At 31.4% G+C, this 11,639-nt stretch overlaps 1 protein-coding gene across 1 annotated transcript in view; it reads left to right on the top strand.

The window, feature by feature from the left end:
- LOC106473601 (mediator of RNA polymerase II transcription subunit 16-like) overlaps nt 1-11,639 on the top strand; it is a gene marked incomplete at its 3' end in the record, with an annotated part of 17,611 nt that overhangs the window by 4,437 nt on the left and 1,535 nt on the right. Inside the window, exons 3-6 of the mRNA XM_013934284.2 lie at nt 280-385; nt 4,552-4,644; nt 7,500-7,634; nt 11,184-11,289. Of these exons, the coding sequence (XP_013789738.2) occupies nt 280-385; nt 4,552-4,644; nt 7,500-7,634; nt 11,184-11,289 (440 nt within the window). The remainder of the gene's footprint in view (nt 1-279; nt 386-4,551; nt 4,645-7,499; nt 7,635-11,183; nt 11,290-11,639) is intronic.

Here is an 11,639-nt window from a genome sequence, read left to right as displayed (position 1 = left end):
AATATATACTCATTTTTAAAGTATCAAATTGAATTTTTGTTCAATAAAAATCTTTCAAGTGCGAATATAGCTTTTTTTCTCTAAAACTTTGTCTTCAAAATAACGGTTCATCTTATATTCCGAAAAATACGGTATGTGCCTACCAGTTTCTTTGAGGAATTAACTTGCTAAATGTCTCAGGCAAAATATATTCATGTACATCAGACATTTAATATTTTTAATAAATGAATCATAAAATTACATATACTTCTAAAATTTTGATTTTTTTTTGTGGAACAGAGTGACAAGTCACTGTGAAGAGGTAACGTGTATAGAGTGGGATGTCACAGGAACAAAACTTTTGATAGCTGATTCAGCAGGGCATGTGCAGATATGGATAATGAAGGTATTGATAACTTAATTATCTAGTATAGTATTTCTTCATGACATATGAATATCTGAATCTAAATATTTTAACTTTTGAGCAATTCTTTTATTGAAGAAATCTTATATCTGATTATAAATACACAGATATATTGCCTTAACCCTTTTTGCGCTGACTGTGTGTGTGTACATGACACGACCTTTTACAGAGTGCCATTCAACATAGTATTTGGTGTCAGGATTATCAACTGCTCCTTTACCCTACATTATTGATTTAGTAACAGTTTGTAATAGAGGAGAGTAAATACCGGAACAAGTATATAGGAATACTTGATAAAACTGTAGATATGCATTTCAGAGGTTCCAGATGCTATTTAGACACAATTTACAAACTGTATGATGGGCAAAAGTATTCTTATTCTTCACATGAACATCACCTTGCACTCCAATTTATCAGAGTCTGATTCAGATTGACATAATCAATTCACAGACATATCTTGGGTACAGATATTTATGTAACACATCTGATTTTTTTGTGTACAACAGACTTATATATTTAACTAAAAGCTTGTCAGAATTATAGTAAACATGGGACTTAACACAGGATAGTCAAGTATAAAGCAATTGTGATGTTGGTTAAGCACGTTACACTTTTTACACGCTTTTTTCATATTCATATTGCTCATTCAATCAGAAGTCCTAGCTATTAGGATACAATATTTTTGATTTTAAAACTTAAGAGTGTGCTTTTTTGTAAACAGTGTAAATCTTTGCCAAAAAAAAATTGCTAATACAAAACCACATATTGTGATTTAAAAATTTTTAAGTTTAATATATGTTTCTGATATTTTATTTCTGTGTATGAATAATTAATTTTTCATTTCTAATTTACCATTTATCATATATACACACAAACACACTAGTGAAAGTACCCAACTTCACTCAGGTTATTAGGTTGATATATTCTAGATGACTATGTCAATGTGTATATTCTGAACCTATTTTAGCATAGAAGAACAGTCAAAAACATTTCAAACATATTTTATTTCCCATAAACATGATAAAGTGATAAAGTCATGGTTTTTTGCTAGCTTGCCTCATAAGATGTGCACGCACATAGATAAGTAAAATATTTAGGTGCACACCCTCAGGGTCCACTTAGTATGTGTGTGCAAAATTTCAGGTTTCTAGGTTCTTTCCTCTTGCAACTATGGCATTGACATTATATATATATATATATATATATGTGTGTGTGTGTGTGTATGTATTATGATGAATGTACATTATGTAAATGTGTGTTCTAGAGGTATGTCTTATTTGAGCCATTATAGCATCTTAAAGCATTTTTTAGTACTTACTTGTTGCTTATCTTATTACTTCTATGCTTTAATGTACATTAGGTATCCTTTCTTAATAATTATATTAGGAATTTTTCAAGGCACACTTTATCACATGATATAGAATGCAGCTACAAAGTTCTTATCAACATTAACTCATTATTTGCTTATATTATAATCAGCTTGTGTGTTTTCCAATGTACTTTTTCTGAATGTTGAATAGAACCCACTAAGGTAAATTTCTTATTGTAATTTTTGTTTTCAAGTTTTAGTTCCCTTCCTAATTATCTTTTATTGCAAGGTCTGCATTCTACTTGATCTGAAACAATCAAATTTCCAACAGGTTTAGTACATATGCTTGTCATTTTCCCTAATAATTCTTTGCTGCATAAAGTTTCTAGGGAGGTGGGTAATTCAACAATCTCTCATTGGCTTTCATTATCAATTAAGCCCTTATTTTAGTTTTGCTAATATAAATAGTTAGCTATGAGTCTAGTTTCTAAAGGGTGCATGCATCATGTTTCTTCCAGGTTCTTCCTTTAAACCTTTTTTTCAAGGTGTTATCTAAGAGTACTACTTAGGAAGTTTTAACAGTTTTGTTTAAGGCTTTGTAATGCTTTTTTTCTCATATCAGTAGTTTATTTGCTTATTTTTTATCTTACTTTACTTTTTTTTTTACTTAAAAGTACCTCTTATTTCCTGTAGAAACAATTGGAGATATCCTGGCTGTTCAGTTTTCTGATTTATTGGAAGATTGTTCTAAAACTAATATATATAGAAGACAGCAATGTGAAGTAACTGTCTCACCTCAGTATTCAGTGTTTGTTCAATGTTTAATTACACCTTTTATTGAGTTGGTTAAGAAAAAATTGGGAAGTTTAAAAAATGATAAGGCTCCTGAGCCAAATAATATTTCGGCTAGGGTTTAGAAGGAGGTTAAAGATTGGATATGTGAGCCACGTACTACTATTTTTTGTCAGTCCTTGATAGTGGGCAGGTTCCAGAGGATTGGAAGTTAGCTAATGTAACTTCTCTTTTCAAGGGAGGTGATAAAAAATTGTCCCATAATTATAGACCCATTAGCCTTACATCAGTTGTGGGAAAGGTTTTGGAAAGTCTGTTAGAAGATGCTTTGCAAAGTCATTGAACAAAGTGTAGAATTTTATTGGATAGTCAAGATGGTTTCACTAAGGGAAAATCTTGCCTTAAAAATCTTTTGACATTCTTTAAAAAGGTTACTGCATATGTAGATGAAGGTAAGGGTGTAGATTTGGTGTATCTGTATTTTCAGAAAACATTTGACAAGGTGCCACATAAAAGGCTTATAAAAAATCATCTCTATAGGTGTGGGGTATAAGTTAGCAAATTGGATAGAAGAGTTGCTGGATGGAAGAAAGCAGAGAGTTGTTACAAATGGAGTTCAGTCAAACTGGATTAATGTCACAAGTGGGGTCCCTCGGGACTCAGTCTTAGGACCTTTGCTCTTTTTTATTTACATTAATGACATAAATGAAGGAATAGTCAATAAATTACTTAAATTTGCAGATGATATTAAGGTCTTGGATGTTGCTTGCTGTGAAGAGGATGCTGCTGATTATAAAAGGATTTAGATTTAAATAAATGGCAGATGGGTTTTATTATAGTAAATACAAAATAATGCATGTGGGTTATCATAATTTGAGTTATAAGTATAATTTGGATGGGAATAAACTTAACAATGTTATGAAGGAAAGGGATTTTGGTGTAATATTCAATCAGTCTCTAAAGCCATCCAAGCAGTGTGCTGTTGCTAGTGGTAGGGCAAATAAGATTTTAGGTTGTATCAACAGAAATATTGAATACAAGTCTAAAGAGGTTATAATTTCATTGTACAGGTTAAGCTACATTTGGAATATTGTGTTCAGTCTTGGGCTCCTTACCTTAGGAAAGACATTGAACTGTTAGAAAGGTTTAAGAGAATGGTGCCTGGGATGGGGGGGTGTCATATGAGGAGAGGCTGAAACCTCTCAAATTGTTTTCTCTGGAAAAAAAGAAGAGTTAGGGGGGATCTTATTGAGGTGTTCAAGATTGTAAAGGGAATTGATAGTGTTGATGCATCATCTTTTTTTCATATTTAACAGTGAGAAAGGTAGGACTATGGGACAGAAATACAAATTTTGGCAAGGTAGGAGTCATCTTCAGTTAAGACAGTTTTATTTTTCTAACAGGGTGGTTGGCCTTTGGATGTTGTAGAGGCAGTAAATTTAAGTGAGTTTAAGAAAAAGCTTGATAAGTATATGAATGATAAGGGTTGGCTTTAAGATTTAAAAAAAAAAAGTTTAGAGAAGGGAACAGCTGAGATGGACCAATAGGTCCCATGTTGTCCCAAATGTTATGTTATTCCTTTTGAACACAAAAGTCCTGACCATGTGACAAATTAATCTTCATAAATTAAGTAAGTTTGTATTCTGAACAAAGTTTATGCTGCTTTGCATTTATCTTATGTTAATTCAGTAGTAATTTTTGTATTTCAAATCTGCAGTGTTAAGCTAAAATTAAACTTCAAGTGAATCCATTCCAAGTTTTTAATCTTTCTCCTGAAGCTTAATTGTCTATATAAGAATGGCTTGAGGAGTGATTCAAGTAGGTTATGTTATATTCATGCATACTGTAAACAATATGGAAACTTCTTCGTATATTTCAATTGATTTGTGTGTTATTACTCAAGGGGTCTTTCAGTGGGTACAGTGCAGATAGCCCATTGTTCAGCTTTGTGCTTAAAACAAAAAAGTTGTGAAACTTTGGTTTACTAACTCTATATATTTGATGTAAATAATTACTACATTATATATGGTGTAATTTGTTTTTCTAGGATTATCTTTTAAATGAATGGACACAGCTTTCAATGACATCATTTCCTGGTGAAAACATTCTTAGTATTTCCTGGTTTCACAATGGTAAAAAGGTAAGGCAAAAGTTCATTTTTACAAAAAAAAGGGTTGATGTTTCATTTTATCATTTACAAGATGTTTCATGGAAACCAAAGTTTTCGATGGGAGTACTTAAACGTAAAAATATATTTAGTGATTCCTTAATTAGGGACTGGCATACAAGTTACTCAGTATCTCACATAGCACAAAACATTTGGAAACTTGATATTCTGGATGTGATGCCTTTTCAAACGAGAAATACACCACATCAGATGCATGACAACATGATGGTTTTATTTTATAAAAATTTAATGTTACCTTTTTACATAATTGGTTTTAGTTAACAGTATAAAATTTCAGGCATTTCGAGTTATAGTAAAAGAAGGTGGTGAATATTTTATATCAGTCAGCACTGACGAGATCCATATATTGCATCATACTGAGTAATTTTTATGTTTTTGCATGTTGTAGCACTCAGTATAAACAACTGACAGAAAAATTAAGTGAAATCACTTATTTTCTCTAATATTGATGGTATTTTTGTTTACATTTTTTGTGTGGCATATACATTATTAGGGACCTGTAACCAACAAACTTGTGGACATGTTAACAGTTTGGTAAATAAATAGTTTTGAAAAATGTGTTTAGAAAGCCTATTATTACTAATTTAAAATGACACTATAATCCAACATTTCTCTCTCGAGACTTTATGCAAAAGTAAACCTCTTATTGAAAAAAGTAAATTAATACTTAAAAAAAATATGTTTTAGGCATGCATATAATAATGGCCAGTACATACTTCTTTTTGCATGGAAATACAAAAATCATCTAGTGTAATAAAGTCTTTGTTAACACATCTTCTACAATACAGCTTAAAAATAATCTTAAATAATGTAAAAGTAGTTAATTGATAAAATAACTTTTTCTTTTCGTAAACTTAATAGATTTTATGGTATACTGTGAGCAGTTTATATCAGAGTAGATAATATTCAGAGTTAATTGTGTTTTTGATATTTACATGAAGCCAACATGCTAGATTAAAGACCATGTGTCGGTGAATTTTCCAAATTGCAAATGTTCATTTCAGTAGCTAACTTAAGCATGTTATATGATTCTCTTCAAGAACTTATACAATGGCAACTGTCTAATAAATGAATAGCCAATTATGCTTTGTGATGGTTCCATTGAGCCACATCAGTTTACCTTATTGTATTACTCACAATTTTGGGATAAGCTAGGCCTGTACTTTTAATCGTCCTCAACATTCAAATTTTATACATGATCGCCACTTCCTTTTTTTCCCCCACAGTCTAGTAATTCAGATGAACCAATAAAGATTCCACTTCTTTCACGGATGCCACAGCTAAATACTCGGTTGTATTCAGTCATTATTTTTTGACGTTGTATGTTGCCTTAAAACTAAGCTGAAAGGCTTGTTGAACTGACAAAAATGTTTGCTGCTACTGTACATAACCCATCTGTTACAATTTATTTATCAGAGGTTGCTAGCCTTTAAAATATTATGTTTTTAAACATGTTTTCTAAAAATTTGCATTTTCAACCATAATACTTTTTTATGTATTGTATCAAAATAGCTAATTTTCAGTGTAACATAATTTCAATTTAGCTAAATTAACGTGCAACCAATAATGTGATAATCTGAAGTGCCTAGTACCAAAACTTCCGAATACCATATACAGAAAAGTGGCATATGAGGTACTGGATATGTCTAAAGCTATACATTAAGCTTGTGCATTGTTGAATGCTTAGAAATAATGAAAGATATGTCCACTTTTCAGTCACCTTTTGTAGCAATACTTTATACACTTTTCCAGACAATTCTGTATTGTTTTACATATTCATAAGCATATTTACAATAATATTGGAGTCATATGTTACTGAAAATGCAATATTGTTTAATGTAAAATGAACAAATTTTAATAGGCTTGTTTCTTTCATGACACTGTTGGCATAAGTTTTGTAGTATAATTTTCTGTGTTTGTAAAGTAAGGCTTGTTAAACATTTGGTACTACTTAGTTGAATTTGAGACTCTTAAATGGTTGGATTAGTTTGTTTTCTGTTTTTTATATTCCAATTACAGTTAATGATATTTTGATTGTAATTGTGAATCATCCTTCTGGATATTTATTTATGTAAAATTCTACTTTACTCTTGTTTTTTTTTATTGTCACCAAGAAATAGTTGTAAATTTCTCTTTTACTGCAACATCATATTGAAAGTTCTAAAACTATGCCTGTCCTTGTGGTCAGCAAGAGCATTAGCTGAGTTTAAGAATGAGGTCTTCTTTTGGGTTCAAGTAAAGAGGGTTGGGTATGTTGTGGTAAAATCATTTTTAAGCCTCATCATCTCCAGTTATGCTGTACCTGACAGATATGCATCTGTTTTCTATAATCGAACTAGTATATAAGGATGACAGTTTCTCATAGCAAGTTTCAACAGTCCAATTACACAGAAATCCATAGGCATTACATTTAGTAACTTTACAAAGTACATCTTTGTATAGAATAACATGAATACCAGTTTCATTCTTGCTTGAGGTATGCAATGGTTGAATGAGAGATGTGACTAGAATCCTTATCATGGCAAATCCCAAAATTGTTGGCCTCATTTCCAAATGAAGATCCTTCTTGATTATGTTGCGTACTGTTGCTTGGGGTATTATTATATCATTGACCTTTGTTGTGATGGAGTGTCACTTGTTATAAGATGCTGCACTTTGCTAAATTATCATGACTTTGGTACAACTTGTTTCTTATCTTTTCTTGTTTGCATTTATTGATATTGTAAGGCTTTTAAATTAAAATCACTTCTTACTTCACAAAATAACACAGCTAACAGTTTGCTTTGTTTTCATACTTATAATTTCAGATTGGTCTCAACATGGAGAAAAAAGACAGTCCTTTGTTTCTTGAGAAATACAACTACATTCCTTTTGGACCATCTGTTCGTCAGTTTGGTGGTCGGCCTTGTGAAGGCTGTATTGTAGTTTGCAGCACAGGTTTGGTAAGTGTTTGTCCAATAATCACTTTTCTTAGTATGTTAGTGTCAGGCGTGGCCCAGTGTGTCAGATAAAAAAAAAACACTTGCTCCATACTTTGGGGCCATGGATGCATTTTATGAGTGACTGTAAAATTTCACTATTTGGTCTGTCAAAAGTATCCCGAGAGTTAGAAGTAGGTGATGTTAACTAGCTACCTTCCTACTAGTCTGCTCTTCTGTATTAGACAGCTGTTGCATATAGTCCTCAAGTAGCTTTACATAAAATTCAACAAAGATGTATCACATATGATGCAACACAGTTAAACGTTAATTCTATTTGACAAGAACTTGCACAGATGTTAGCTTCTTGACTATTTTAAGAGATATGTTAATACCCATAAGGTCAAACTAGACTAAGGGTTAAAGTTGTGAAAAATAAATGCATTTCACTCCTCATCCCAACATGAAAACTGGCCATAAAATATAGAGAGCAAAAATACAACAACGATCAATACTATGATTATGTGATTGAACTCTGGCTCTTGTAAAAGTAATTAGTGTTGGGAAGTGGTTGTACATGTATATAGCAATTAAACATTTTTTCAACACAAAAGTAGTCCACTTTGGGGAAGATATGTACTGTAGGCTATGGGAGCCATTTCAGCAGTCATTTTTTCTAAAGAAAAATACAGTTCATTATTGACATACTTACTGCAAGTTTCAAAATGCAGTATTTTCCCTTGGAGCAACTAAAATCTGTCTCCATTGTGAACAGAAATCTAGACAGCTCAAAGGTGGGTGTAAGAATCCATTATCCCAATGCCTGTAACTACAAAATTTTGAGTTTGTATTACCATGAATTCCGCGTGTACCAACATGGGGCTAGTGCAGTTCTGCTTGCATGAAATATACGTGTATGAGTGTAAAATCCAACTTTATATTTAATTGTAAGAATTTACAAAAATGATACCTCTTGCTATTTTTAGCCACAGATGAGCAGCTCATAGAATGGCTCTGAGTTTTTTTTTTTCAAGTACAGACTTTTAGCTCATAGTTCTGTCATCTCTTGACTGATTTGAAATCCAATTACAGTTTTGGACTCAGGAGGTCAAATCCTTTAAATTGGTGTATTTGACCATGCCCAAGGTCTCATAGATTAATTTATTCTAATCCTGCCCCAAAGAATTTCAATTTGAGGGTAGGATGGTAGAGATTCTGATGATTAATAAACTTGAATCAGGTATATGTGCACCTCACCCTTGGTATTGTTGGTCCACAAAAATATAGCTAATAAAAAAGGGAAACAAAGGTCTCGTAGATTTATTTACTCTAATCCTGCCTAAAAGAATTTAAAGTGCTGTGGCTATTGAGGATTCCCTCTTGTTTTTTTTTCAAATCATTAAATATATTTTGTCACTGAAATTCTTGTATGATCAACAGCCTTTTAAATTTTGAAGGAAGTGGAACTCTCTTTTTTGATTCACTTTGACATTCCAATCAAAAGATCAGGAACATTAATAGATTGAATCGTCAAGAGGCAGAATGTGGTTCTAGACCATTCCACCACAAGTTAACCCCTGTGTAAACGTGATATACAAACACATGAGTGACTCGATTACTAAATAGTAACTTAAAATGTTCAGTTATGTATTTTCGTATTTATAACACTTTCTAATCTACTTGATTATTTTTGTCTGGGATTAGAATAGTTATATATGAGATGAACAACTGAGCTTGAGCAAAATAACTCAGACTACTCGTTCAGGAATCTGCAGTCTCTTTCCTTGGCACAACAGAAAAGGGTGGAATGCTCAGAATGCTGGTCAATCCAGTTACAGTTTAAATGCAAAAAGCTGGCAAAGCATTGGAAATTAATAGACCTAACATTTGTAATTCAAAGTAAAAATAGCATTAAAGATCTACCTTTTATCTCCCACAAGCTACTGTCAAAAAAACCTTTCATTCAATACCAGAACTTATCAGTTGGGCTGGACGATCAGAGAGAGGTTTTTACGTGTTATTAATATGTATACAAGACTTTAAAAGTTATGGTTTAAACACCAAAATAATGTGGAAAAAATCTGCAATTTGTATTCCCTCTAATCTGGAATCTGAAGTGGACAAATAAAGAGGAATATGTAAAATATATAAGAAGTTTATGGGATTTTTATCACAAATGTTAGGCCTGCTGGATAACCTGCCCAAAGATTTTAAATTCTTATGTACTTAGAATTAAATGATATTATTTTTGATACATCAAGAATACCAGTCTGTCATATATGTAGACTGGTTAACCTGTCAATAGGTTTTACATGTGTTTCACTCGTGCTGTAGTAAATCACATTATTTTTAGTTTTATAATACTGTGGAAATCTTCATTGCATATTGTATATTTGCAATATGTAATTATTTAGTCATTACAGTGGGAGAAAAAAAATATTCGGGCTATCAGAATTTCAGTTTGTGCCAGTACATTGCTCGTGTCTACTAGTCTTGGGCTAGTACTAAAAAAATTTACAACGCTGAAGGAATGAAAAGCTACAAAAAAGTTTAAAAATTTCATAAAAGGCTTTCAAAATTGGTTGTATGGTGTGGCTAAGTGTTGTTTAACACAGTTGAAAATAAACTCACAAATGGAAAAAGTGAAATGCTTGTCTAATTCTAATATCTGCTGTGATATAACTTGTTAATTATTTTACAAATATTTGTAAGTATTTTAACCTTCAAACTTTTTCTCTTCCATTTAGTTACATATAGGTTTAATTAGCAAGAAGTCATCATTAACTCTTTAAACCCATAATTTTTTGCTCATTCTGCTGGAATTATTTTCATGATGTCCTAATAATTATCACCAAACATTATAAAATTTTAATTTTCTTAATTTTGTGAATAATAACATGGTTTGGATTACTTTTCAGCCAAAGAGACATAAATGTTATTGGATGCTGTCACCATCTGATGGGTAAATTGGTATTTTTGACTGGACACTTGGGTTTAAGGAGTTAATAATTCATCCGAATTTTTAACATATAGATACATAACTTTCATAGGCCTTGTCTATAATTATATTTAGTCTCTTACTTTAGGACCAAGTATTTCTGCTAAGTTATTTCATTGATTCCACACTGACATTTCTAAATATTGATGCAAAGCAAGGATCGAGGAGAGTACTGAAACAGTAAATTCATAAAATTTCATATTTTTCTTTCATTGTTACAAAAACTAATAAGGAGACTTGGTTAAAACATAATAGCTATGTGCAATAAAATTTGGGAACTGGATGACAGCATTATATATAAGCAAGTTTGATGAAACAGGTTGATTTTATAAATTGAAAATGAAATTAAACTTAATTCCTTCACTTGCTTTAGTGTGATTGCTGAAATAGACGTGTTTAGGTGTTTTTGAATTTTAGGTTTTTTAGCTCAAAAATTATGAAAGCTCTGAACTACTACCCTCAGAAACATTTAATATTCTTTTGTTTATTAAAGAAACATAGTTTGTAGCAGTATTTTAGTATGTTTACAGTGTTTTTGATTCAGCTAAAACTTCTGTTTTTTTTTTAACACTTAGGTTGGGGTGTTAGTGCTTCAGTCGGAAGGTAATATGATCACTGGGACAGATATACTTGGTCAGTTCAGGACAAGGCTTAAAGTTGTTGATATATGTTGTGCTAAAAGTAAGTGATTTAAAATTTATTTTGTTTGACTACTGTCTAACATTTGCAAGAATAACACAGGTTTGTTAATTTAAACTTCATAAAAGTTGTTTGGTTTTAATAACCGATTTTCCCTAATTCAGCTATGCAGATTTTGAAAATAATATTCATTTTTTTCTATCATGTAAAGATTTTTTAAAAATTGGGAAGAAAAAAAACTCTTACTTAGATCAAATTATTATTTTGTTTACCACAATGAAAATTTTTTTATTATGTTTGTTGACAAAAATACAAACAAGCTGAAGGAAAAGGAAGAACACTGATGTCAAACGAATATGCATCTTCATTCATCCTAATTTTTTTTGTGAAAT

Source organism: Limulus polyphemus, unplaced genomic scaffold (genome assembly GCF_000517525.1).
Source record: "Limulus polyphemus unplaced genomic scaffold, Limulus_polyphemus-2.1.2 Scaffold6315, whole genome shotgun sequence".
Taxonomy (NCBI): domain Eukaryota; kingdom Metazoa; phylum Arthropoda; class Merostomata; order Xiphosura; family Limulidae; genus Limulus; species Limulus polyphemus.
The sequence above is the reverse complement of the archived record's forward strand: the minus strand, read 5'-3'. Positions and strand labels throughout refer to the sequence as shown.